Here is a 26552-nt window from a genome sequence, read left to right on the forward strand (position 1 = left end):
TCCACCTGAAAACATATCTGGAGCTCCAAAGGCAGCTCAATATCAGGCGATCTCCCAGACCGATGGGTACATCCACGTGGATTTAGGCTTTCATAGAAAGCCATTTGAAACGCTTGTATAACAATTTTACTAATGAGTATGAGCATTACAGTATTCGGTATCAAAAGTTTTGATTTTGGCTGTAGAGTGCATGTCGTGCAGATCTTTTGAGAAACGACAGTTTAAGCATACAAAGCTCGATCAACTTGTTCCAAGTCCAAAAGAGTTTCTGCTGTGCAAGAAACTTTCTGATGTGCCCAGTACTTACGCAACGGGTTTCACAACAATTTGACATTGTATTCCATGGTCTGTGCATTATGCTTGCGTCAAACAGTTGCCTAGATATTATGTTTAGAATCGATCAAGTCATTGCAAAGTAAAAGTAATTACGAATCTAATGTGAGCCATTTGACATTGTTAGCATTGTATAAGAACAGGGACATAGCACGCCAAAACGTGAGTTCTTTCCTAACTGTCAAATGAAGCGGTGAAGACGATTTAACACAGTCAAAAAGAAAATGACTATTGCAGGGTCAAGCAACACGTAAATACCTTCACAAGGAAAGAAATTGTAAATGAGTTTGAGCAGGACATAAAGTAAAAGAGCAGGTTTTTATTCATTGTAATATTAGAGTAAAGAAACATTTTATAAAAGACAAAAGTTATCGTTATGAATATCAATAGTCGAAGGGTACAAATTTTATTTAAAGAACACAATCAGTGGACAATAAAGACAATAATAAGAACGCGATTTTACAAAGTGACCTCAACAAGCAGTTCGCACAACCTGCAGGCTATACAAAAAGCATGAAGAAAGCAAGAAGAAACAGAAGAAGTATGTAAAAGGGGGAGGAAAAGAAAGCCACCAATGCCTCGGCCTGGGAGTCCCAGTCTCCCAATCATTTGGCTGGGTCAATCAACCACAAACCCAGCCATCATGGTACAAACGAGTGGGAACCATGACGTACGCTACGTTTCGAGAGTCAAGTGCAAGCAATCGGTTGTGGATTGCCTGTGAGTGGGGAAGGGGGAAGGGAAGGACGGAAGGAAGATGGAAGGGTAGACGGAAGGGAAGGAAGGGAGGGAAGGACGGAAGGAAGATGGAAGGGAAGAGGAAAGGGAAGGGGTGGGGGTAGGGGAAAGAATTGACTCTCGAAACACCCAAAAAAGAAAAAGAAAAAAAATTGCTGCTGTTGTCGAATGCTGGAGGAGCTGCTTACTGGATACTCGGATGCTGGGAGCCGAACACTGAAGCTGGGAGCTGATTGCCGAGTGTCGATTGCCGAGAGTCGATTGCCGAGAGTCGAATGCCAGAGAGTCGAATGCCGAGAGTCGAATGCCGAGCGTCGATTGTCGAGAGTCGAATGCCGAGAGTCGAATACCAGAGAGTCGAATGCCAGAGAGACGAATGCCAGAGAGACGATCGCCAGACAGTCGATTGCCGAGCGTCGATTGCCGAAAGTCGTTTGCCGAGAGTCGAATGCCAGATAGACGATCGCCAGACAGTCGAGTCCTAGGAGTCGAACGCGATTTACAGTGGCACCTGGCTCCTCATTGCGACCCCCACCATGGCAGACCAGACCAGACCAGCAGACAAGGCATCCAACCGAAAGGACACTACCATATTTCTATGGCGAGAAACCGAAAAGGATTTCTCCGTCCTCTGATCTCGCCTGAAGATCGGTTGTGGCCAACACCGTTGAACGCCAGACTGGACAGCCCAAAGCAGGGACCGGTTGTAGGCAGCCAGAGTCCACGGGAAAAAGGCTGAGACCAGGACCGACAGAGGCAAGACCAGGACCAAGGGAAGAGCCAGGACCAAGGGAAGAGCCAGAGCCAGGGGAAGACCAGAACCAAGGGAAGAACCAGAGCCAAGGGAAGAGCCAAGAGAAGACCAGGAGGAGCCATGGGAGTGAAGGAAAAAGAAAAATGAAGGAAAGAAAGAGTGAAGAGAAAAAACGAAATGGCCTGAAAAATGTGGGCGTATTTATGCTTTTTGGATTGACCCGCCGCTTAGAAAAAACACGTCACGTGACTTGTGATTCGTCATTCAAAAACACGTCACGTGACTTGTAATTCGTCATTCAATCAGCAGGTGGGAAAGTAAAATGGCAGGGAAGATACCATGTGAAGTAGAGGTGTTGAAGAGACACGGTCAAGCTGTCAAGAAGAAGGCGCATGCGGTCTGCGTGTTTTGATAGTCCTACGAAATATGTTTCACCGGCATCATGCAGGGCGTGCCCCGACGGTGTCGCCGCCTGTTTTTGAATAGGAAGATACGTGCACCCGTCGGGCCACAAGGCGCACTGACACGTTCTACAGTGTTTCAGCAACAAGATCCCAGAGAAAAAGTAAATGGCAGGTGCCGGGAATGATTGACATTGTAGAAAATAAAAATTACTGATATTGTAACAAGAAGCTCACATAAATAGAAGCCATATACACAAAGAAATAATGGCGCAGAAGTTGATGACCGTGCAGTACACGTGCTCCAAAGCAAAGTGTATACCAAGGACAAGTGGTGAAGCTCGGTAACGGTAGAATGAGGATGACGTCGAGTGTCTTTGAAGCCCTTCACTTTGCTAACAGCCTTTAACAAATAAACCTGGGTGAGTGCTGGCTGCCTCCCATAGAGCGTTCGCCATCTCTCCCAGAGAGTCTTTGCCATCGCTCCCATAGAGTGTGTGCCATCTCTGGCCATAGAGCTTTTGCCATCTCTGGCCATAGAGCGTTCCACAGGTCCAGGCTAACAATGCGGGGAAAATGGCAGATCTTCTGTATCGTAGCCGACAGTAACACAATCACAACGCGCTTTATCACACATTGACTTTTTTTTCACTTTCTGTGTTCGCCTAAATTGCGAAAATGATTGAAGAAAAAAAATGTTGGGAGGGTATGCACACCAGCAACAGCGGCGCTTAAGGCAAGCTGTTCTAAGCTGAGAGAACCGGTTTAATGGTATGTTTCGCTTGCCACGCCCCTTTCAGCCCCTTGATTAACCGAAAACATCGTTGGCACAACTTTCACTGAACAATAAACCCACATAGAAACATGAGAGAAAAGTACGAGTCCACGTAATACGAACTCATGTGCTCAGAAGCAAGGCTAAGATTGTACATGCTTGACTCTCGTACGAGCGACCGTCTTGCTGATTTTTGTATTTTGTTTTTTTTCCACAAATATCATACATCACCCACACATACGCAGATTAAGTCACACCACGTCTGATTGACTTTGTATCGCTACTGCTGAGAGATATGGTTGCTTTTTTTTGCTCATCATTCTACAATTTCGCTTGCTCGCCAATTCCCTGAAACCATCATCATGGATGCCACGTACAAGACAAACAGACATCGGCTCCCGTTCGTAAATGTCGTCGGTACAGGCAGTGTTGGTTATCCAGACTTGAAAACGTTCTGTATTGCTGGTGGATGGGTGTCTGAAGAAACGAATGTCAGCTACGACTGGTTTGTCAAAAAGCTTGAGGAAGTTGTTTGGCTCGCCAAGTCAAATGGACAGGCTGCTAGATTTACAGCGCCACTTATCGAAGTTCGCCTTCAATGCAATTCGCAAGAAGCTTGTATATCCAAATCCGCTAAGAACCGATAACTGTCGATGTGCAATCGAAGCTCTTTACGGAATTCCTTGCTGCCACATGATACCTTCTAGAGGAAAACTTCCTTTGAGCAATATCGCTAAACGCTGGCATCTCCATCCTGAAAAAAAACAGCTCCTGAAGGTATAGATGATTTAATACCACTCTTACTCGCTATACTAAACTGTGGTAGCTTTATGTAGAGGAAGAAACAATCCACAGAAGCAGCAACATTCTAGCGATTTCGGAATCATATTCTGCTCCCACCATGGAGAATCAAATCGAGGCTGAGCTCACGCGTATCACCACTATGTTGCATCGATTTCCTGACCAAAAGCAACGTTCGACTCTTCTGTGCCATTTGCAAGCCATCAGCGATGATCTTTTTATGGACATCAAGTAACTGGAGCAGCCAAATCTCTACCAATGAAAGGCAAACATAAGCGCAGCTCAAAGCACGATCTTATTGCTTTGGAACACCAACAGAACGAAAGTAACAAGAAAGCCAAAACAAACGTGGGTCGCGAAGCAGCCGATATTTGGAGATTAATAGTATAATTTTTGCTGCAATTGATCTTTTATTGTTATTACACATACAGTACTGGCTAGGTTTACTAAGGGAGGGCAAACATAAAGCTAGAGCTGACATTACTACCACACTACTACCGCCACCGCCACCACAGCAACAACAACTTACAATGCCACCTTTTTGGGCATCCTTTTTGCCCGCTTCTTTACTATCACCTTTTCTGTCCGCTGATCCACCTTTTGTGCAAACCTGGACATGGTCTGCGATGCAATTCCTCGCACTGCTGTGGATCTAGTACACAATCCGAATCCAGATGGAAATTGTGGTTTCCGCTCGTTGGCTGTTGCTTTACTTGGAGATGAAAAACGATATATTGATATAAAAGTTGGAATGCGCGAGTTCTTTACCAAAAATCGCAGCAAAACTATCTATCAGAGTTTCGACACTGAAAGAATGCTAAGTGTTCTTGATCCAAACGCACATCATTGGTTTATTATCCAGAGTGTGCTCAGCTTGCCTCGGATGCTTTCAACACACCTATAGCGTTCTTTGGCACTGAGTTCTCGTTATTTTGCCCCTTACTGAGCACCCCATCCCAAGCAATACGTACAGCTCCCATCGTAATGCAGCTCATTTTCAACTATATAATTTTTATCCAGCTCAGGCCGGGTGCATTGGTTGAATGGCCTGCCTGCTACCCTTATGCTCAAGGTAAAGGCCGCAAAGATGGTGGTGCCAGAATCTGAGGTGATCAATGGTATCCCTTATTCCAAGGCGCATTTGAAAGCATGATCCATGTGGATATTCCCCGTCCAGAAAATTTGGATGCTCATTCTCTTTCATCTGGATCTGAAGCAGAACACTCTGATTCTGAGCCAGTTGGACCTTATCAATTTTAGTAGCAAAATGTCTCTTTTTGCCCGCTCTGTCTTTATTCTCTCTTCTCTTCCGTTACTTTTCTTCCCCTCCCTTTTTTTGATAGTCATCTAATTAATCCGATATACACATGTTTAAACCAATAGATACATTGACCAGGAATTTAATAAGTGAACCAATGAGGCTGCAAAGTACTAGGCCATTCAAATATATGAATAGTCTTATGATACCACTTTCTCTATTTTATTTTCGTTGACAATACCTTCTGTAACTTTACAACAGCTTTATTCTTCAAATCTTCCATTATCACAGCATGAACAGTAGATTGCCAATGTGTGTGTATGCAAAAAAACAGCAACCCCTTGCGCACCTGCTTCGACTCTTTGGTTCCTTGAATATGTCGGACCATCCATATGGTGTCTGTTTAATGTTGGAGTTCATCTCGCCGTCTAGGTAATAGGTAAGGAAAAAAAGAGATACACTCGCATAGTTCGTCAGTTGTACATAATTTTTCAAGTGTAGTAACATTTAATAGAAGTTGCAGTCATCATTTTCATCATCGATATATGCTTCGTCGTTTTCAAATGATTATTAGAAGAAGAAAAAAATGAGAAACGAAGATCACATAGAAGGTGCTCCTCTCCTTCACACATAGTCCGTTACTGCACCAGCGAACATATAAAAAAGCCACCCGCACAACAGCCAATCGCCTTCGAATCACACCACTCTAGTTATAATTTTTTATCATCCAGCACAATGTTGATTTGTCTGTAAGGAAACCGCTGTAATGCTGATAAAGAAGCCAAAGTGCATGAAAATATATACAGGAATCAGGTTTCTTTTGTTGATTTACCATCTTTACATAGTAAATTCGAATATTGTCAGCCCCGATGAAAGCATTGAACGCTTGCATATTTGTTCAAGTCTTGTCAGCTATAAACATTGAAAGCAAAAGAAGTTTCCTTTTGTTCTTTCTAGTTGAAATCGTTGCTAAGACTAGTAGTCTCGTTGCATAAAAATTATGTACCTGTCCATACATGGCCTATTTAAGACCTGTTTTATAAAAAGGAGTCACTGGATGAGTGCCTTGAATGTTCCTGTTGTTGCAAGGAATGATTAAAAGCATGCACTTGATGAATGAAAAAGAGCTCGTAGCAATGAATTTTTCACAACTCCTTTTTTGCATAATAAAGGTTTTTCGGTGAAGAGGGGGGTGCACGAAGGGTGGGGTGCAAATAGACGTGCCCGCAATTTCCCATAGCATCTTTACCCACAACTTTCCCGGTTTGTGAAATACTACTGTGCATGTGCATTGTTTTTTGAATATTAGATCTGCCGTAAATTGACCGTCTATATATCACATATGTATCTTTAAATGAAAGCAAGCAGTCGCAACTCCACCACCACCATCCTCTCGTTGCCCTACATTGTATGAAGCATTGTTTACAGATACCCTGCTCAAGCCCAAAGGATTGGAGCATGTACTGTATCTATTTATTATAGCCTAAATTTTGGAATGAATGAGGCCTTTGAAATTTGAATCACGTTCAAAGAAGGCCTCAAAGAAGCAGCCCGATTGGGACCAGGTCTTCCAAACGCTATTAGATGGCGTTAACAACGGTGATAGCAGCCATGGCAACATAGAATAGACAAGGGCCACCTCTTCTAGCAACAGCAACAACAACAACAGCAGCAAGAGATCCCGCTTCATGAGAGAAAGCTCCAAAAGCGATTCTTACCCGTTGACTGACGAAACCAAGCAGCAGTTTGTGAAGCCTTATGATGACATGGATATGCTTGACTGCCCACAGGGTTATGTGTGCCGGTTGGGCAGCAGTGGATGAATCACAAGAGCTTATTAGGGCTGCTGTAGAAACTGTTGACATGCCTTTTCCCTCCCGTGGTTCGGCAAAGGTTTGTTCCCTGCAGAGCCATATGTTTGATGCTACAGCTTTTTTATCCACTGATTACGGTTAAAATGAAGTATACAGTATGACACAGATTTTAAAACATACTTCAGTAAAACCAAATTATATCTTCTTTATTAAAAGGTGTATAGCTACACTTTTTAAGCATGGAATTTCATATGTTAACAGAGGAGGATTTGAGTTTTTGACTAATTTTTATTCATGGATAGTATTTCGAAAATTATCCATATCATACTGTATACAGTACTTTTATGTATCTACTGTTATCTTCATTTGTCGCGCTTTCTCATATTCCAAAGGGCACATGTCAAATAGTATCGTGTTTTTTAATTTAAACTGAATCCTATGCTACTGCTAGCTACAGACTATTTAAAAGAAAGCATCGAAGCAATAAAGTCACATTTAGGAAAATCAATAGCACCAAGCATCACATCTATAAGTACAGCAGCCACAACCCTCTTATTGCAACCACGTCTTTAACATTTGCAAACAAAAAGCGAAATGAGAGTCAATAGCTCTAAAAAACTTGATCTATTTACACCATGCATTTATGCTTTGCTACTGGGGTTACAAACTTCGGTTAGCATTTCGCCAGACCTGTAAGCAGCGATCAAGTGCTAAAAGATTAGATATGCTACGGCTTTACTAAAATGCAAGATAGAGTATAAAGTCAGTATCCTACTAGTTCATTTTCGTTTAAGATTTCAGTCCAAGAAATATTAGCACGTATATGATTTGGGTCACTGGAGAACACGACAGACCGTCAGAATTGATCGAAAGGAGAAAAGGATAATATGGCCTGAAATTTACCAAGAGAAGAATAAAAGAAAGTCAATTAGCTTTGTGTCGAACGTCAAAAGCATTTCATTCAACACCACATACGTCTCATTGAAAGTTATCTCTTTATAAATTTCATTAACAACTTCTTCGTATGAGCTGATGCTGGCCCTTGCGGTAGTATGAAAACGCTACAAAGCAATAACGAACAAAGGAGCATACCGATTTCCTTCCTTTTTCCCCCCTCTTTGGTGACAATTGACGATTTCATATCTCAAAATATCTCATCAATGCTAGCTAAACCACTCCTTAACCGTAAACATGTGTTAATTTTGTCAAACACTTCTTGAGAACATTAAGAAAGCATGTCTTGAAAGTACAATCATATTGAAAAATGCTTTGTCGTAAATCTTCTTTGGCATCCATGGAGGCAGTAGGATGTAGAAGGTAAAATGTACTATTGTATTACAAGAACCGGTCCTTGAATACCAAAATATCAATCTCACATTATTCCCATGATCCTGCGATCTGTATAATAGTGAGCAGAAGCCCATTTTCACATAGTATTTCATGAGCTTGCGCCATATGCCGCAGATCAGGTAGTACTCGTAACGTACTACTGGGAAAATTTCTTTTTCAATAAGCTAGATCGGTCTACTACACCGAAGAGTAATTAATTTAAAATTCACATCTAGCATACTGGAAATTTTATTCGTGATAGTTTTTTCTCTGACAAAAGTCATGCGGCTTTCTACTATATGGTCTAGTTTACAGCAGCTGCGATAGCTTCGCTTTAAAATCATGATGTTGCATTAACTCTTTCCAGTAAAGGAAAATTATGACCTCTCTTGGTCCGGTTTCCGCCATCATGTGCTGAATAAATAGCCTCGTGGGAACAAACGTTTTACCGTTGTCCGCCCTCTTTTTTTTCTGTCGTTGGATACGGAGAAAATTGTAAGTCAAATACCACAACAAGTGTGTAGACGTATGAGTCTTTAGACAATTAAAGTGGACCAGACAAGCTATCTATTACAGGACCCTCCTTAGAACTAGTACATGATCCAGCCCTTTTGAAACAGTGCTCTTCTTGCTTGTCAACAGCTGCGGCCGGCGCATATTGGATGGAAAATATGATGAAGCTTGCTTTTATACTTAAAGGCATATACAAACAAACAAACAACCGATCATGATGATACTTTTCCGTAATGACCCGTTTGAAATCATGTAAACTTAATATTCTCCCGGCGACTCCACACGCGCGCATGTCATATTTACTAGAACAACAAAGCAAAAGCTGGATAAGGAGCACCATATACAGCATGCTGCTATCTACTCATCAAGCTTAAAGAACCTAATCAAAGAAGCTATAGAAGCAAGAGCTATATCACACATACCTGCTGATATACTTTATTCTGGGTTTACACGATATATATAGTGCTAATAGGTTTAAGTTGACTTCTTTTCCTCCTTGAAGGGTGCTCAGATGCAGATATCCAGATAGTAGTTTTGACTTGATTTGTCAAAACAGGACAGGGTAGCTCTATTCTGTATGCGACTGCATGAAAATGTACCAACAAGTAGTTATAACAAATATGCGCCGACTTCGTACGTGCATGCTCGCATAATGTAGGAACGGAATAAGAGGTTTTGAGTAATTTGTGCTGTCCAATAATTTAGGTTCTTTCTGACGAGCCTTTATCAAGCATCCCAAAATGTAATGCATCTGCTGCACTATGCACGCACAACATGCAAGCAACCGATGACAGGTTGATCCAAGGATTATACGATAAATTCATAGTATGGGTTTTAAAGTAAATATATTATTAACAGTGTATCTTTATACTAGAAAATAGATACTAACTATGATAAATTAGTAGAGAGTGAGAGAATGATTAATGTACATACGCGGATGAGAAAATATTATGTTTAGATAAATGTTTGATAAGGGGATTGCGGAAGAAATGAGGTGAAGAAAAAAGGGTAGCATCGACAACAGGGTATATAGCAACACGTAGTATATCGTAATCATGATGATTGTAAATAATCGTTAATCAGTTCTGGGGATTCTTCAAGCACCACCATCATGCCCTGTAGCATATGAGGACTGTTATGGCAATGCAATAACCAGACGCCAGGATTATCCTAGAGAACAAATACTTTTAGTGACCCAGACCTCTCAACTGATCGTCCACAGTAAACTTACAGCTAGTATCCGTATTTTAGACCATCCGCAACCCACAGGTTCTGTTGCTAATGTCCCATTCACTATGTCATCGTCTGGATCAATGCCTGGATATCCTAATGTGACATCCTTTTGGATGGGATGCGGGTTATTGCGTATATCACTATGCTCAAACTCGTCATATTCTCCTAGCCCATGAGCAATTTCCCAATGCGAGTGGCCATGTGTATGCCATGGATGGCTACGACAAGGTTCGCCCTAACAATGATCATGACAGTGAGTTTAAACAGTGACACAATCAGACAAATATTTTCTTACCGGTATATGGGTGCTCTGCAACACAAAATCGACGATTTCATAGTGATACAACGGATAAGTTGCCAAATAAGGATCGTACCCGTTATGAAAAGTGTTCGCCGACATTATGGGTCGTTGTCGTTTGATTTGAAGGATGTCCATAAGAATTGGCCGCTCAGGCTCAGTATAGGCGATACCATTGATGAACCAGCGTCTTTCGCCTGTAGGAAATATCATATCCGTTGCCCGGAGCTTGATCGTGCGAGATGCAGGTCTGTTGACCACAGGATCCACCCCATACAATGGTTCGAGTTCGGACCAAATCCAATGAGTAGAGTCCGCAAGCGGGAAATAGGGCTTATTAGGCGGTAGTTTGAAAACAGGTGCTTTGTCGTTATTGTTATCGTTACTGATGTGGCTGGTAGTAGTACTAGTAGCGTCATGTTCGCTATTGTATCGCAGGATACCCATACCGTTTGAGCCTCGACTGACGTCTTCAGCCCATCGACGATTCGTGGCCATCGTATAGTCGCCCACGGGCTGGACAGCATGGAGTAGAACAGAAAAGCGCTGGCCAGGAGTGACTTCGAGAAAAGGAACCGAGTACGGCTTCACACGCTCACCATCGACTTCGATAATAGTTAGGTTATGATGTGCAATTCCAAACCCCAGCGTGCGAAAGGTTGAAGCGCCAATGACACGCAGCCGATACGTTTTCCCCCGATCGACCTCCAAGAGTGTGTAACCACCACAGACATCTTTGTTCTGTGGAGAAGGGCGGTCGGTGTTGTACAAGGTTCTGCCATTGATCAAGACGCTCTGTGCCTCGGGAATGAATTCAAATTCTGGACCGAGAAAATACTCTTCAAGCGCTGTGCGACTGGCATGCCACCATTCGCTGAGGCTGATTATGTGCTCTGGATATTTTTCCGACAATTGTTCTTGCTTTGAGTGTATGATGAACGGTCCAAACAGGGTCTGCTCCTGCAGTCCTACGTGGGCATGATAAAAGTACGTTCCTACTTGGTTGACAACGTGGAAATAGTGGGTGAATTCGGCGCCTGGTGGGATGGGCTGCTGTGTCAGGAAAGGCACGCCGTCGGAATGTGCTGAGCTGTATTGACGGATTCCATGAAAGTGGACGGTCACGTCGTTCATTCCTGCGCCTGTTATGTTGGAAGGCGTAGACCGCGGTAGAAAATTGCGCACAGTGACTTGGACGCGCTCACCCTCTTCCACTTCAAGGACAGGCCCAGGCAGTTGGTGGTTGGCGACTAGCGCATAGCCTGCATAATCGGAGCAGTCAGGGTTGATCTGGTCGAGAGTGATGTTCAGATCAAAGCGTTTGAGAGCCGCTGCTAGATCAAGAGCTACTAGCAACAGCAACAATAAGATGGATCGCATCTTTGTCCTCCTCTATAGAGTGTCAACTAATAAAGGTTAATGGAATGAGAAAGAGAGAAAGAAAGAAAGAGAGAGGAGGAGAAAGAAGACGTCTTACATTCATTCAGCGTTCTTCCTACCTTCACATAGTGGTGTCATGTAACGTAAACACCATACGCGTTCAATTGTAAAGACGACAAGGTGAACCTCTTCTGTTTTAAGATTTGTTGTCGCGTCGTTCTCATGTCGCACGGGAACCTAAATATGCAGATTTGACCGTCTGCTTCAGCCCTTTCAACTTTTTTTTTTTGTTGCTTGGCTCTTTTCGTTCTCTCACACACTCTCATTGTTCTCGCTTTCGACTCAATCCTGGGTAAATTAATACGATCTGAAACCTCGCAATTTGCCCAGCGCAGGTTGCTTCCGCTAGCAGTTTGGACTAGCAGGTTGAGAAAACATCCGGACGGTTGGTGAGAGAGAATCTGTGATTTAACGCCACCACGCTAGGTGTGTGGCAAGAAAAAAGCTTTGCTTTGTTATTCAAAGAGGTAAGAACAACAAATAAAAAGACTAAAGGGTCATCGTTTTAGCAAGCGGGCATAAGATTTGCCAAAGTGTAAAGTAAGCACATTTCCATAAATGGTAACGTGGATCATCTTCTGAGGTCATCTCCCCAACATCATTTGTGCCCGCCTGCGACGGTGGGAAAATTGCTTACACATGGCGGGCGGAGAGGAAGCAGCCCCAAGAGCATCAGGTACGGACCAATAGCCCACGACGCCCCCGCATTTCGGAGAAGAAGAGATGGAAAAAGATGCGAGCGGTTACACAGAGAAACTCCACTAAATAGCGCTCTCCTCACAAATATAGAAAACGAATAAACGTCTGAGAGTATATAAAACTGTGTCCTCAAATTTAGCTCTCGGCTCGCCTTCTTCTTTTTCCCCACATCTTCCTTTTTTTTCTATTATATTTTCTGCGGTTTACAAGAAAGAATGTCTCCCGAAAGTCCAATGCCCAGCAACGATGAGCTGGCTACCGCTCTTCTACAACCGTCCTCCCCTGAGGATTACAGCGACAGCAACGACATAGCATCTCCACCATCACAACAACCGTCGCTAGGGCAACAGCAGCCACAGTCACAGCAACCTGTCAAAGTCAGAAAGAAACCTGGCCGCAAACCCAATCCAGCATCACCTGCCCTACGCAAAGCCCAGAACCGTGCTGCACAACGTGCCTTCCGCGAACGTAAAGAGCGCCATCTGCGAGAACTCGAGACGGCCGTCAAGCAGATTCGGGAGCAGCGCGACAAACTGCAGGCCGAGAACGAGCAGTTCAGACAAGACTCGGACATCCTGCGCTCCGAGAACTGGTACCTGAAGGGCATTGTCTTGACGCTCCAGCTCGTCTGCTTCCGCCACAACCTGGTCATCCCATCGCACTCGCCCTACATGAACGAAGAGGCCTTGTCGCTGCTGGCTCAGTCGATTCCAGAACCCATTGCGGCGTATCTGAGCGCCAATGCCAACAACAAGCTTCCCATCCCATCGCGTCTCTTTGACTATTCTCCCAGCAAGCCGCGCGACCGGTATCTTTCACAAGGTTCATTATTCGTCACAAAGGATGGTATTTCTAACCAGGCGCCGACCGAATTTGAGAATTTTCCCAGTGTCACTTCGAATAGCAGCAGCAGCAGTAGCAGGAGCAGCAGCAGCAGCCACACGGACGATTTGGCGTCCGAATTACCAGCCTTATCGCCAGTGTCTGAAGATGAGGTGCCGCTGCCATCGCCTCCAGCGGCGCTTGAAGAACCAATCACATCCAATCTTGCGGCTATTCAGATCTTGCGTCTGCGCCTACGCTTGCAATCCGCCTGTGCACAGATGGACTCGACACCCTTTGCCATTCAACCGACTGTACTACAGGTAAGAGAGCTAAAAAGAGAGAAAAAGGCCATCTTCTTTTCAGAAGAAAAGGAACGGGAAAAAGGCGTATGGGATTGCTAATAAGCTTTTGTCTTGTTATATAGCTCACAATTCCCCACGATCCACGTATTGACCTCATCCCCACGCCTCATATGCGTGACCGCATGATCCTGTTCCGCGACCTCTTTGATCTAGACGACTGTTTCCGCTGCTTGATCGGTAACTCGGTATTCCATGGTGGTGACCCTGCACTGGCATCCAACTGGCAGCTTCCCCCGGAGTTCTTTGACAAGTTCTGGTTCTTGACGATCGATTTCTCGTTGCAGCGCACAACGAATCGATGGAGAAGACTGCAAGGTCTGAAGGAACTGCAGCCGAGCGACGAAAAGCGAGAAATGCCACCTGCCATTGCAGCTGCTCTTGCCAATATGCCACAACTCTCCTCTGCATTGAACTCGTTTCCTCCACCAGCATCGTTGAACAGAAACAGCAGCAACACCCATAGCAACAGCAACAGCCGAAACAACAACAACAACAACCATAACTATGCATCATCACTAGCATCAGACACATCCTCAAGCGGAGAGAGCGACAGCACCATGTTCTTCGCGTCACCAGTACAGCTCACGAATGGATACATGCCCACATCACAGCCACAAGACAAGGACACTGACTTTCTGATGGACACGTCCACTTGTCATCCATGGGACACCATGCTGTCGCCTTCCGAAAACGACTATGGTACGTACTCTCAACGCGATGGATAAAAAAGGAGTGGGGATGTTACGAGAGAGCGGGTTGGAAGCACGAGGCATTGTGTGTGCGTGTGTGTTGTACGAGTATTTGTTTACTGATTCGTAATACCCTTGCTTTTATTACCACGCATATTAGACATGATCATGGACAGTCTTATCGACTCGGATAAATCATAGGTCCCTCATTCCGACCGTCATCTTTTCCCTCCATCCGTCACTCACTCATTCACTTTTTCACTGTACTTTGCATCATTTCAAGGGCTGGGCCCCCCCCCATTTCCCGCTGTAATCATTTAACCTTCTACCTATATTTTTCTTCCGTGTAAATTTTTTTCATCCCCCTTTTCTCTTTGCATTTTTTAAAAACCAAGATATCGAGCATGCTATTCCCAAAAAGAAAAACAGTAGTAGTAGTAGTAGTAGTAATATAATAATAACAAGTATTTTAGAAACACTCGTTTGTATTTCATTACCAAGCATCAGAACATGGTACATTGCGTGTGTATTAAAAGATTATTGAAACAATGAGGTGGGAAAAGAAGGAGATGCGGATAGGTGACAAATGGATCTATATGTGACAGGAGGAAGAAGATAATAGATAATATATTACAGGTGGTGCTTGTTGCTTGTGCGTCAAGAGTTTAAGTGAGTAGGGATTGATGTTATTATACTTGCAGACGACTCAAAAGAGCCTGCTCCTCGGTAAGTTCATGTCTGCTTAAACGTGGTATCCTTCTCTCGGAAATGGCAATGTTGTATGCTTGCAAATAGTCGTGCACAGGTCCTTGCTGCTGCCCGCGATCCCACCCTAGTGCAAATGCACTTCGAATCATCCGTAAGATAAACTCTTCCCTTCGAACCTTGCTCTCCTTGTTGCGCCGATAATCTTCAGCAGCATCCTCAATCGCCTTGCCCAGTGTTGCTGGCTCAAACAGGTACGCATTGTAATTCTCCTTGCTCGTCACGATAGGCGCGTTGGTGTGCTTGTCGCGCGTCACATGAACCTTGTTGCGCGCTCCATCCACAGGTCGATCAATCAAAAATTCCTTTAATCCACCCGCTCCAGTTGATATCACAGGCGAGCCAAACAGCAAGCCCTCGGCAGCCACCAGTCCAAAACTCTCGGTGAGACTAGGCACGAACGCAAAATCGGCCGCAGCACGATAATACACAGACCACTGACGTTGTTGCTGAGCCGTTGACATGACAATGACGTTGTCTGGATACCGTTCCTGAAGCGCCTTGACCCACTCCAAGGGGTAATTGTTCCGCTGTCCAATGATGACAAACTTCATGTTGTGTTTCACAAAATATTGCACTGCCGTCTCAAATATCTCCAAGCCCTTGTTGTACTGGAATCGACCCACGAACAAAACCACAGGTCGATCCAAATCTTCTTTACTGAGCCGATTGCGTCGGATCAGGTATTTTTTAGCCCGGTCCTTGGCCGACATGACATACTCTTTGGTCGTGGGTGCCAGGTGCCATACTGTGCGCTCGTCCGTCAGCGTCTTGGTCTGCTGCTGGATCAGTGCTCGACCAAACTCGGGGAAATCTGACTTGCGCTGGATCAGTCGAGGATGCGTGAACGGATTCAGCGTACCGAAATCGACGCCATTGGTAATGCCAAAGAACCGGCCTCGTTCTGCTTTCCGCAGTATGCTTTGCATGACCAGCTCTTTGAGATAAAAATCGTCGCGTCCTTCTACTATATCTTTTGCCATGGCCCCGCTCACAAACGTCACCACGTCCGCGTAATCTATACCCATACTCGACATGAACACCCGGTTGCCACGCATGTACTTGTTGATCATTTCGTCCGGCTCGTTCATGAACTTTTTCACATTGTTCCATGTATTCGTATACTGCAATTCGTCAAGGTAGTCGTGCATCGTATACATGATCACCGGGGGCCGCGGTCCCAATTGATTGCGTCGCTGGAAGTCTTTGAGATGCTTTGCGATATACGCGTTCGTAGCACCATGGATATGAACCACATCCACGTGGCGAGTAACTCGTGCTGGTGCAAACAACGGTACTTCGTCTGGCGATGCTGCCTGGTGCACCAGGAATTCTGCAACTGCCTTGTCAAAATACTGATCCTTCCATTCCTGTGGTAATCCCGGTGGACAAGAGTAGATATCCAACGTCTTGCGGGCCCGGAAGGCTAGGTTGAACGGCTTGCGATTGCCAGGGCCAATCAGATACACAGGCACCTGTTCTGTCAGCGGTAATTGTTTGGCTTGATCCATTACTGATAGCGTCGAATTCGCTGCGTTGGCTGAAATAGTGGCTGCTGTTTCGGAATCAATAATATGAATCATTCGCCAGACTCTGAATTCCATTGGTATTAAACGGCCGTTTTTGTCGCGGACGTCGATAACGAGATCGATAACCTTTTCGGGACGATGCTTGTTCTTAAGGAACGAGTAGTATGGCATCACAACGGCGGAACGCACCAATCCCGACCGCTGCTGTGCAGAGGCGAGTGCAGTGACAATCATGCCCATGCCGCCCATGGATGCACTGCCGAATTCCTTGGTGACGTGATATACGGTCGTGCCTCGTGTGATTGGCGTTGCAAGCGCGTGTTCTTGCAATGGTTGGTATCGCACGGCGGGGTATTGTCGCAGAGCTGTTGAAAATTATTATGTGCATACGTGATTTCGTGTGTATAATAAAGTATAATCGTATGTAATAAAGCGTATTGGCGTGTGTGTGGGTGAGTACAAGACAGAAGCATGAGAAGGGTGTCTAATGTTCCACAAAATCTTTTTTACCTATGCGGATCGGTGGAGGTTGTCTGTGTAGTAAAGCGCCGCCCACGAACACCGCTGCCAGCTGTATCAGCCCTAGGGCCAGGATAAGCAGACATAGTACGTTCCACCACCGCCACCGTCGGCAGTAGCGTGCAAAGAAATTGTGAATGCGTCCACTATTGCTGCCCTTTTCGTTGTATGAAAGTGGTAGTCGATGGTTGGAGAAATGTCGTCGCTGCCATGCTGGAGTTGATTTCGTGGTATAGGTTGCTGTAGCTGAAGAAGGGGCGAAAGGACCCGCCCCTCCTGAACCGGAGCGACGGTACGTAGGTGCGGTCATGTTGAAGGTTTTGGCGTCGACGTTATTTGGCGGCGGAGGCGCCATTGTTATGTATTTAATTTAAATAGTGATGGTTGATGCGTTATATAAAGGAATGGAGGAGTGCTGTATGCCAGTGGGGAGAGAGAAAGAGAAAAAAATAAAGAGCTCTGTCAAACCACGGCAGCAACGGAGGCTCAATTTAACGTTAATAGGTACACACACACACACACACACATCCCGCACCGATGAAACACCCTTAATAAAGTCTTCTTCTTTCCCTTCCACCTAATTTTGGGGGGGAAAGCCCAGATACATCACGTTCTGCCTTTCCCCCTCTGATCTTTGCATTAATGGTGCTTTTTACTCTCTGTGCAAGTACATTTGTCAAAGAAAGCTTCTTCCTATCAACAAGTTCCAAGATGCACAGTCATGAAGCCAGATTTCTTTCGTTTTCATTCGGCATTGGTCTGGACCTGTCTCCGATCAATATACAAGCATTTATTGCGCGACAGGAAATTTTCTTTATACGTCGCGTGCTAATGGTAGTATGGCTAATAGACAGCGGCAGTCTATCGATCAAAGGTCGTGACAAAAAAACAGCAAGGATGATCAAGATGATAGAGTGGTACCCACCTTGAAGGCGAATAATTGGTGCAATGTAACAGCAATACCACGTAATAGCAGAAAAAACGGCTGGCTTCTCTTTAGAAAAAGGTCCTTGGCGGAGTAAGCTGTCAAGGTAAGATCCAGCGAATCAGATGCTTTTTTGCCGTAGAGTGTTACTATTCAGTATCATAATCCCCCAAAGAAACACAAATTGGCGACAACAATGAACAATTCTATAGTTGTATGTAATTAACTATCAATCAAAGTGTGTTATGTGATGCCCTGTCGTGTGCTACCTTGACCAATCGACTTATGTAACCTGTTTTTCCCTTTTATCCAACTTGATCTCACCATCATCGATCCATCCATTCATCAGTCGAAAGTAGCTTTTGGCCTCAAACACAAGTCTACTTGAATATGGGTTTTCCATTGATCCGGCGATCATCTCACATTCTGTCTTTTGCTATAACGAGCATATATAGAAAGTTTAGTAGCTGCTCTGGCTACTACGCTAATGCCATCACCTAAGACGGAACGAGTTGTTGTGGTAGCACTTTTTTATATAGACAACTTCCTGGATCAGAGAAGTGAGTGCAACATGGATTGTGTAAACTCACCATGTCTCCCAATATAACAGTAATTCGGGGAGTTAATATGTTTAGCAATAAACTAACGGAATCTACAGCATAGTGTGGCCCCACTCTATAGAATAGTAACTGATCATCTTTTTTTCAAGTCCCACGTCGTTTGAATCTTGGGTGAATAAGTGGACACTACAATACTCAACAGAAGGTTTTATGTGATAACCATTACATAGGCGATTATCGTTTATATAGGATGCGTACTCGCCCTTGACACCTTGACCACACCACAAGTCAAGGTATATAGAAAGTATTATAGTGTGGCTGGATGGAGTTGCTTCTGGCATAGAGAAATAGATGATTGATGTTCAATTGCTGTAAGGGTCGTAAATAGAAACTATCAGTAGCCTGACAATCATGCCTCGTCCCACTTTAACAACATGTATCTGCAAGTTGCTATATACACAAGAGCTTGAATCAAAGTCAGTATTGTGAACGTGAGAGAAAAACCATCAGAGTGAACAGAATAGTTGTTGTTTTATTTACAAATCAAATCATGCTATATGGAAACGACGACAGCGAGAGAATGTATTCGCCTCGTTTGCACCGTCCTCCATTTATTAACGGTAGTAGTATAAGTGCTAAGGTCGCATGTGATCTTCCTATATTTTCTATGATACATGTATATCTTTGCGTCTTCCCGTTATGTGGTTGCTTTCATCAAGTATATATGAAGTATATACACACAGCATACCGTTATATGTCGCCCATCTTTTCTATCCAAGCGACGTATTACAAAGGGAATCGATTTCGTCCGACATTTTAGGTTTCTCGCAACATGCCAAGCCAAGCCATATTGGAATATTTGGAAAGGATATCGGGCTGCTGTACTTTCCGCTCGACTTGATCCAATGCATCGTCGGACATGTCGCTCGTATAAACCACTGGTTTTTCGTCCCTTGTGCGATATAAAACGACCGACAGCTTGGTAGTAGTAGTAGTAGTAGTAGTAGACACGCGCCGCTGAGCAAACAATGTCGTCACTGTATCCTTGCCGACGTCCATGCAGCCATGACCACGTAATTCCAGGCGCCGTAGATTGTGCATATCTGCCAAAGCGACCACTTTGTCGTGCATGGGAACGGATGTCGATGTGAACGTCAGCTGGAACACGTTGTCGGCATGATGCTGTGAAAAATGAATGAGGCCTTTGACACTGATACTGGCGGCTATACAGCCGCCCAATTCCAGTATTTCAATGTTCTTGTTGCGAGCACAGATAGTTTCCAAATGGGCGTCGGTGAAATGATCAATTGCTGTTAGAGATACGCTCCGCAGCGACCGGGCAGATGCAAAGAATTGGTGCATTTTGTCAACCGACACTGCTTCCATATCCAACGACACTTCAAGACGTTGGAGGTGGTCAAGGTGCATGAGTGCATCAAACGTTTCATCAGTAATTGAATCCAGTGTGATCCATCGGATCGACGGGCATGCACGGATCACCTTGCCTACGACGTGTTTGTTGCAGGGTGCGTCTAATAGTTCTAGATGTTGTAGTTGTGGTGCTCTTAAAGTGGCTAGCTTGGATAACGTCTGTGTTGCAGGTCGCATCAGCATGGATAGACGGAACGTTTCGAGCGTTTGACTGCTGGCTTCGATAAGTCGTGCTAATTGATGATCGACGTGATGTGTCACGTTGGGGAAATATGCAAGTTTTTTCAATCGCAGACGAGGGTGTAGCGTGGCAGTAGCAGTAGTAGTAGCGACGGTTCCTTCAGTGATAACACTCGTACCGTTCCTAGTGTCCAGCGGTGGGATGTGGTGCTCCTCTAATCCATTCCCATAGTGGAAACTGTGCAGACGTGGACAAGATCGTTCGACCAGGGCAAACAGTTCAGTGTCCTCTCCTTCATGCTTGTCGGCATCAATGGCAAGGTGTCGGAGGTTCGGGCATCGCGGTAAGAGTTGTGGCAAATACGTCAACATGAGGTGACAGGCAATGTTGAGGGTCGTGAGGACAAGTGTGTCGGCAAGCTGGAGGGTTGGATAAGGGCGATCGTAAAAGTTATAGTACCAGCGTCTGTCTTCGAGTTGATGCACATAGGTCAGGTCGGTGAGTTGGGTGCAGAAATCAAACACATCCTGAAGTAATTCTTCTGTTTCACTTGTGTCTTCGGCTCCTGCTTGCGTATCCACCAACCGGATGGACTTGATTTGTTTGTTGATTTGAAGGAATTGGCGCCATGAGGATCGATTGATGCGTGAGCTGGAAATGCCTAAGATAATACACACGGTTGATATTTGAAATTTCTATGAGGGGAACCAGGATAATGAAAAAAACCGTACTAAGAGATTCAATGTGGCACCAATTAAATTCAACCAGGCGACCTAGTAATTCCTGGTTTCGACGCAATCCACGCAAAGTCAATCGTCGCACATGCTTGCTGGCAACAGAGCCTATGCGATCCAGGAGCGATGCATCCAGGTGATGGATATCCTGCCACATAGCCGGGCTGTCAAACATGTACGCATGCCAATCCTTACATGTCTGAGCGCAGGCAATGCGGTCGGTGATGGAGAGCTTGGACATGATCTCACAGATGATATCGTACGGCAATATGCGCATGACCCGAGTATTTCTCTCTGCAATCTCGTGCGCCACTTGTTCTTTGTGTTGTACAAGCTGTATGTGTCGTGGATCGTCGATAGCAACGCGGTCTATGCCCTTCTGATACAATGCGGCCGCTTCTGCCCATTGCTTTTGCATGACGAATAGACTGCCTGCGCAGAGGTAGCCGCCCGCATACGTTGGGTCTGCTAAGATGGCGCGCTGAGCGTCCTGCAAGGCATGGTGGAAGTTGCCGAGTTGCTCATAGGCACCTGCGCGGAAGAGGTATATTTTGCAAGTGAGGCTGCCTTGAAGCTGGGCAATGACTTGGTCGTAAATGTCAATAGCTTGGTGGTAGTTTGCATTGGTAAAGGCGTGTTTGCCACCATTGCACAGGTGTTGTAGGTCGTTGAATCCAAGCTCGGTCTGAGTGATGCAAGAAAAGCTGCTGCTGCTGTTGTTGTTGTCGTTTTCGTTTTTAACAGTAATCGTTGCCATATAACGTGTATGACACAAAAAAAAAGGAACAAGTATAGGTAAAAGAGATAGGGAAAGAAGCAACTCTTTCTGGATCTTACTAAGCCTAAGCCGGGGCGTTCCATGCCAGTGTGCTCTGACTTTGTAAATTTCCTTATTCGTGATTGGACGTTGGACCTATCATATATCCAGCAGCAGGAAAGCATGTTCCATATTTGGGATTGAGGGAGATCACAATCGTTTAATCACCTCGCCCATCGATCTGGGTAAAAGAAAAAGAGCAGCGCGTTTTCTGAAAAAGCCGCAAAAGGGCAGATGACGAGCTTTATTTGTTGCTGCCAATCAAGTACGTGTCTCTGTGAAGAGAGAGAGAGTCAAAGTAAGGTTGTATGCATGATCAGCAATCGGGATAAATGATGATCATCATCATCATCACCACACAGCACACCATATATCAGAGGGCCAAGGCAGAAAGGGGAGAGGAGAGTGGCATGCTACTACCATATAAGAGCTGGTGCACGAAAAGAAGCGTGTGACTCTCAGTGTGCAGCAGCAGCAGCAGTGATTGGTTTAGATTGGCCCGCAGCTTCAAAGCCAGCACGCCCGCGCGTGTTTTTTTTCCAGCCAGCGGCCAAAGAGTAAAAAAAAAAAAAAACGGGGGCGCTTGCGCGGCCAGCCCCCAGCCTGGCTTCTAACACCACCCGCACTCACTCGCTCACACACAACTTTCCCTCTCTCTCTCTCTCACCCACACACCACTCTCTTTCTCACTCACTCACTCCAGCGTACCTTTCTGCTGAGGATAATCTCTAATATAAGGTGAGTACTTTTTTTTTTTTTTTTGCGTGCTTTGGCCCATACAAAAAAAAATTATTATATTCTTTACGTGTTGGCCTGCCTGCCTGCCTGTCTGTCTTCTTGCCCAACACCCTCTGTTTCCCCCATCGCGTTTGCCTTACCTGCCCTCAACCCCCACCCTTCTCCACACAGAACCCACACTCTTCCCCCATTCGCAACAACAATGCGCCCCTCCCACACTCCCCGTTGTCTTTGGTCTTGCCCTTTGTGAATCGTGCACTCATTTATGGTGTGAGCTCTCTCTCTCTCTCTCTCTTTCTCATCAAACACCAACCCTCTGCTACTGTAGACAATGCCCAAGGAATCCACCAAAGTCACCAAGCGCGCCGCCAAGGAAGACGGCAAGCAGCGCCGTACCAAGAAGGACAAGACTGGCCCCAAGCGTGGTCTCTCTGCATACATGTTCTTCTCCCAAGAGCAACGTGCCACGGTCAAGGAAGAAAATCCTGATGCCAGCTTTGGTATGTAAAAAAAAAAAAACGCGCTACGAATTTTTTTTTCCTGCTGGGTTGCTGAACCGTGTTTTTTTTGGTTCTCTTCATCTGATATGCAATAATGAATAGGCACTATTGGAAAGATCCTTGGTAACAAGTGGAGCCAAATGACTGACGAACAAAAGGCCGTAAGTGTTGATAGCATCATCATCATCATCGTCATCATCCCCCCCCTCTTTGCGTATACACACACGCAATCAGTCTGGTCATCTACGTAATACTCACTCAAAACTGTTTGATTAGCCCTACAACGCCAAGGCCGAAGCCGACAGAAAGCGCTACGAGGCCGAAAAGGCTGCTCTTGTAAGTACACGTCCTCTCTCTTTCTCTCTCTCTGTTCTGCTGCGTTACGCACTATATCCCCATACTGATTATCGTTGGAAATAATTAAAAGAAATAATGCTGAACGCTTTCTCTTCCAATGCGAACGGTTAGGCGGACAAGAGCGACTAAAGAGGCTTATGTGCCGATCGTCGTCCTCTATCTCATAACATCATCAACAACAACCGCAACAACAACAACAACTACAACAACATCGCGAACAACAACAACAAACATTGCATAGCCAGCAGCTTCTCTTCTCTTTCTTTTCCTTTCTTCTATTACTTTCTTTGCTGTATTGTCTTCTTTCCTATGGAAGCATCGCTTCAAATAAACAGTTGGCCTCCTGGAAATTATTATGAACTACATTCACCAGCCAGTACCGGTCTCCGATCTCTTTTAACAGCTGTGCGGTCTTGCTATCCGGTGCATACTGCTGCTCCCAATCTGTCCATAGTCCATAGGCCTCTTCCTATTATATCCACGTTGATGTGCGTGAGCCCCAGTGTTCCGCGATAAACAGAAAAAAAAAAGAAAACCTTATTTATATTACCTTCCATGATTCAAAGCTTACTCGCTCGATAATCGTCGGCTGTACAATTTCTTTTCCAGGAAACACGCCCCACGTAACCGCGTTCTGTGCCTCTGCATTCTCCACGTTGGTCACAAAGTCGCCTTTCCGGTTCGCTGCATAGAACGTGACAAACGGGTCCGCCTTGAGTCGATCCAGCAATGCCGGCAGCTGTTTGTCGGAAACAAAGCATTCTAGGAATGCCTTTTGGTATACATAGCCGTTGGCTGGGCCCCAGCCATACACTGCATCTCCACTCGGTGCACCATTGACTGCAGGCTGCGAGCCAACGGTCCAGTACCTGTTGCGGTTGATCTGGATCAGTTGCTGTTGGATCGTCTCCGTCTCGGTCTGCAACGGTTCCTCACACCACGGCAGGCTGTTCAGCTGGCCAAGAATGTACTTTTCAAACAGCCGTGTAATGTCGTCTGGTGTCGTAGGATGGCCCCACTTGGCTGCTGCTTTTGAAGTCTAGATAGAACACACGTTGGGTTAAACACCTATCTCTCAATACAACCACCTCCTCTTTTGAGCAACTTACTGGCAGTGGCAGGCTTGCACCATACGTGTTTTCACCAAATGCTGGAGAACGAGCATCACCATAACGTCCGTTAGGAAACTCGTCCCAGTTCTCCATATGTGCTGGATCACGGATGGCCGACCAAGGTGCAAAGCCCTTGTTCTATTTGACATTCAGTGTTAGAGTACTTGTCCGTCCGTCCGTCCGTCCGTCCAATTTTATACATAAAAGCTGGTTCCACTTTTTCCACCTTTCATTGAACCTTACCGAATCTGTGACAGGTGCTGCTGCTGCTGGTGGTGCCTGCTTTGGTGCAACACCCAACTTTTCCAAAATTAATTTTGCCGAACGTTCCAAGTTCAACGTTGAGATGTGGATGCCACTGATGCCACAACCACCGTCCCGAATCTGTCGAATCATATCCACTGCCAAATCAACGCCATAGTCCTTGACCTTCTGATCGTCAGCCTGTAATAATTAATAATAAAAGAATCGATAAGGATGATTACCAAGTGACACACGACCTTAGTATGACCCCAATTTTACCTTGATGGCATCTAACGCGTCTAAAATAGGCTTTGGCACCTGTACACTGCACAGATTGATGATGCGACGGAAACTTTGATAGGTAGGAATAGGCATGATGCTCGGCACAATCGGTACGTGGATGCCAATGGCACGACATGATTTTACCCATTCCTTGAACGTATCGACATTGTAAAATAACTGAGTCATGATGAAATCAGCACCACAGTCCACCTTGGCCTTCAGGTACTGCAGATCCTGCGCCTTGTCTGGGGTATCCATGTGGCCTTCTGGGTAGCCGGCAACGCCAATGCAAAAGTAATCGCCGTATTGCTGTCGGATATACGATACCAAGTCAGATGCGTGCGTGAATCCTGGGTCAACCGGTGTCCAGTACTCTTGATCGCGTGGAGCGTCGCCTCGGAGTGCAAGAATGTTTTGCATACCGGCGTCTTTTGCGTCCTATACGTTAATTAATGTGTGTAAGCAAAAAAGTTCTTGATTTCTTTTTCTACTTTTTGCAAAGGAAGAAACAAGAAAATATAACGAACCTTGAGTGCGCGATCTATCTTGTCTTTGCCCATGTTGGTACATGTCAAGTGCATGAGCGTTTCGAGACCATACACGCTTTGTGCCGTAGAGCAAACTTCAAGTGTGCGTCCTTGCGTGGAACCACCAGCGCCCCAAGTACATGAAATAAAGTCAGGTTCGCATCGCGCCATGCGTCCCATACGGTCGAACAAGTTGGCAAGACCCTAGCAACAACAAGAAAGAAGCGTAATACTGAGTCATTGTATTTCATTATGTGTGGGGTGTGTCGGTCAAAAAAAGCTGTCGATTATTTACAGCTTCTGTCTTTGGAGGGAAATATTCAAACGAGTAGCTTAATCGATGTTGGTCATGAGCATGCTTCAACTTGTCGGAAATCTTCATATTTAATGATATATATATTCTAATATACTATATAGAGAGCGAAAACGAAGAAGCGAGTTTTCCAGGAAACCCCCTCGAGTTAGATAATAGATGATCTAGGATAGGACTTTGCTTTAATTCGCGCCGCTTTAAAAATAACTTGACAGCTTTTTCATTTATCGACACTACTTTTCCTTTTAGTCTTTGTCGTTCCTGTCCGGCGAAACGCCTTTTGCCGCTCCCCCATCGCCCTATATCGGTTCTCTTCCTGTCGTTGCGCAACCTCATGTGTTGGCGTATAATTGGATTTGATGATCCGTCGTACGGCTTCATGCGAGATATGGAATTTTTCGGATAATGCTGGTATATCGTAGTGTTCCGGTGACTGGATATAAATCATTTGTTTTTCAAAAAAAAAAAAAGGTAGTGTGAGTAGGGTGCTCACGATTAAACAGAGCAACTGCTGTTTCTGGGAAACATGGTACAACGAGAGAAAGTTTGCGTTTTACCATGGCGTATAGTTCACGTAGTTGGCCCATGGCTGCTCGCGATAATCGTTTCTTTGGTTGCCAATTGCCTTGATCGCTTGACATGCTTCGTGTTACATTGTGTAGTCCATGTCGTGGTTGTTGCTGTAAGAATCGAAGACAAGTGAGCGATCGTTGTATTGATTGCATAATGTATGCTTCTGTTATGTAACAGAATAAAA

At 45.0% G+C, this 26552-nt stretch overlaps 9 protein-coding genes across 9 annotated transcripts; 3 read left to right on the forward strand and 6 right to left on the reverse strand.

Annotated features, from left to right (window-relative positions):
• Nucleotides 1-3363: 3363 nt before the first annotated feature.
• BDB00DRAFT_868744 (uncharacterized protein) lies at nt 3364-4955 on the forward strand (the record flags this gene model as incomplete). Its single annotated transcript, XM_053126505.1, has 4 exons — nt 3364-3619; nt 3770-3778; nt 3838-4033; nt 4823-4955. The coding sequence occupies 4 exons, from the start codon at nt 3364-3366 to the stop codon at nt 4953-4955; spliced, it is 594 nt and encodes a 197-aa protein (XP_052983569.1).
• A 3437-nt stretch (nt 4956-8392) lies between these two features.
• Nucleotides 8393-9174, reverse strand: BDB00DRAFT_23638 (uncharacterized protein). The gene is made up of 2 exons (XM_053116600.1): nt 8778-9174; nt 8393-8674 (listed from the first exon to the last, which is right to left on the reverse strand). Exons 1-2 carry the CDS (start codon nt 9063-9065, stop codon nt 8513-8515), a joined length of 450 nt encoding a protein of 149 aa, XP_052983570.1. The 5' UTR covers nt 9066-9174; the 3' UTR covers nt 8393-8512.
• A 595-nt stretch (nt 9175-9769) lies between these two features.
• Nucleotides 9770-11627, reverse strand: BDB00DRAFT_756964 (Cupredoxin; the record flags this gene model as incomplete). Its single annotated transcript, XM_053118948.1, has 3 exons — nt 9770-9886; nt 9948-10184; nt 10245-11627. The coding sequence occupies 3 exons, from the start codon at nt 11625-11627 to the stop codon at nt 9770-9772; spliced, it is 1737 nt and encodes a 578-aa protein (XP_052983571.1).
• Nucleotides 11628-12509: 882 nt separating this feature from the next.
• On the forward strand, nt 12510-14739 carry BDB00DRAFT_805912 (uncharacterized protein). The gene is made up of 3 exons (XM_053122223.1): nt 12510-13531; nt 13636-14272; nt 14423-14739. The coding sequence occupies exons 1-3, from the start codon at nt 12602-12604 to the stop codon at nt 14461-14463; spliced, it is 1608 nt and encodes a 535-aa protein (XP_052983572.1). The 5' UTR covers nt 12510-12601; the 3' UTR covers nt 14464-14739.
• A 1-nt stretch (nt 14740) lies between these two features.
• BDB00DRAFT_805914 (uncharacterized protein) lies at nt 14741-17571 on the reverse strand. The gene is made up of 2 exons (XM_053122224.1): nt 17067-17571; nt 14741-16921 (listed from the first exon to the last, which is right to left on the reverse strand). The coding sequence occupies exons 1-2, from the start codon at nt 17428-17430 to the stop codon at nt 14952-14954; spliced, it is 2334 nt and encodes a 777-aa protein (XP_052983573.1). The 5' UTR covers nt 17431-17571; the 3' UTR covers nt 14741-14951.
• Nucleotides 17572-19052: 1481 nt separating this feature from the next.
• On the reverse strand, nt 19053-20630 carry BDB00DRAFT_23686 (uncharacterized protein). Its single transcript, XM_053116602.1, has 2 exons — nt 19309-20630; nt 19053-19242 (listed from the first exon to the last, which is right to left on the reverse strand). Exon 1 carries the CDS (start codon nt 20541-20543, stop codon nt 19377-19379), a length of 1167 nt encoding a protein of 388 aa, XP_052983574.1. The 5' UTR covers nt 20544-20630; the 3' UTR covers nt 19053-19242; nt 19309-19376.
• On the reverse strand, nt 20631-21853 carry BDB00DRAFT_23685 (uncharacterized protein). Its single transcript, XM_053116601.1, has 2 exons — nt 20924-21853; nt 20631-20833 (listed from the first exon to the last, which is right to left on the reverse strand). The coding sequence occupies exons 1-2, from the start codon at nt 21661-21663 to the stop codon at nt 20719-20721; spliced, it is 855 nt and encodes a 284-aa protein (XP_052983575.1). The 5' UTR covers nt 21664-21853; the 3' UTR covers nt 20631-20718.
• Nucleotides 21854-22792: 939 nt separating this feature from the next.
• BDB00DRAFT_785021 (high mobility group box domain-containing protein) lies at nt 22793-23447 on the forward strand (the record flags this gene model as incomplete). The annotated part of the gene is made up of 4 exons (XM_053120511.1): nt 22793-22961; nt 23064-23122; nt 23238-23297; nt 23430-23447. 4 exons carry the CDS (start codon nt 22793-22795, stop codon nt 23445-23447), a joined length of 306 nt encoding a protein of 101 aa, XP_052983576.1.
• On the reverse strand, nt 23438-26032 carry BDB00DRAFT_23972 (methylenetetrahydrofolate reductase-domain-containing protein). The gene is made up of 7 exons (XM_053116611.1): nt 25778-26032; nt 25483-25686; nt 24953-25393; nt 24674-24874; nt 24428-24568; nt 23869-24357; nt 23438-23783 (listed from the first exon to the last, which is right to left on the reverse strand). Exons 1-7 carry the CDS (start codon nt 25862-25864, stop codon nt 23715-23717), a joined length of 1632 nt encoding a protein of 543 aa, XP_052983577.1. The 5' UTR covers nt 25865-26032; the 3' UTR covers nt 23438-23714.
• Between the last annotated feature and the right edge of the window lie 520 nt (nt 26033-26552).

The sequence above is a fragment of the Zychaea mexicana genome, assembly GCF_025766255.1.
Source record: "Zychaea mexicana strain RSA 1403 chromosome Unknown BDB00scaffold_10, whole genome shotgun sequence".
Lineage (NCBI taxonomy): Eukaryota > Fungi > Mucoromycota > Mucoromycetes > Mucorales > Lichtheimiaceae > Zychaea > Zychaea mexicana.

Excerpts from the sequence above, each read along its gene's own strand:
- BDB00DRAFT_23638 (XM_053116600.1), bottom strand. The coding sequence starts at position 9,065 with ATGCTGTATATGGTGCTCCTTATCCAGCTTTTGCTTTGTTGTTCTAGT. Across the intron at positions 8,675-8,777 it reads CTAGTTCTAAGGAGGGTCCT|AAAAAAAAGAGGGCGGACAA; the intron begins GTAATAGATAGC and ends ATCCAACGACAG.
- BDB00DRAFT_805912 (XM_053122223.1), top strand. The coding sequence starts at position 12,602 with ATGTCTCCCGAAAGTCCAATGCCCAGCAACGATGAGCTGGCTACCGCT. Across the intron at positions 13,532-13,635 it reads TTCAACCGACTGTACTACAG|CTCACAATTCCCCACGATCC; the intron begins GTAAGAGAGCTA and ends CTTGTTATATAG. Across the intron at positions 14,273-14,422 it reads GCCTTCCGAAAACGACTATG|ACATGATCATGGACAGTCTT; the intron begins GTACGTACTCTC and ends CACGCATATTAG.
- BDB00DRAFT_23686 (XM_053116602.1), bottom strand. The coding sequence starts at position 20,543 with ATGTTGACGTATTTGCCACAACTCTTACCGCGATGCCCGAACCTCCGA.
- BDB00DRAFT_23972 (XM_053116611.1), bottom strand. The coding sequence starts at position 25,864 with ATGAAGATTTCCGACAAGTTGAAGCATGCTCATGACCAACATCGATTA. Across the intron at positions 25,687-25,777 it reads TCCCTCCAAAGACAGAAGCT|GGTCTTGCCAACTTGTTCGA; the intron begins GTAAATAATCGA and ends TGTTGTTGCTAG. Across the intron at positions 24,569-24,673 it reads CAGCACCTGTCACAGATTCG|AACAAGGGCTTTGCACCTTG; the intron begins GTAAGGTTCAAT and ends AATGTCAAATAG.
- BDB00DRAFT_805914 (XM_053122224.1), bottom strand. The coding sequence starts at position 17,430 with ATGGCGCCTCCGCCGCCAAATAACGTCGACGCCAAAACCTTCAACATG. Across the intron at positions 16,922-17,066 it reads ACCTCCACCGATCCGCATAG|CTCTGCGACAATACCCCGCC; the intron begins GTAAAAAAGATT and ends AATTTTCAACAG.
- BDB00DRAFT_23685 (XM_053116601.1), bottom strand. The coding sequence starts at position 21,663 with ATGGCAACGATTACTGTTAAAAACGAAAACGACAACAACAACAGCAGC. Across the intron at positions 20,834-20,923 it reads CGCCTGGTTGAATTTAATTG|GCATTTCCAGCTCACGCATC; the intron begins GTGCCACATTGA and ends GTATTATCTTAG.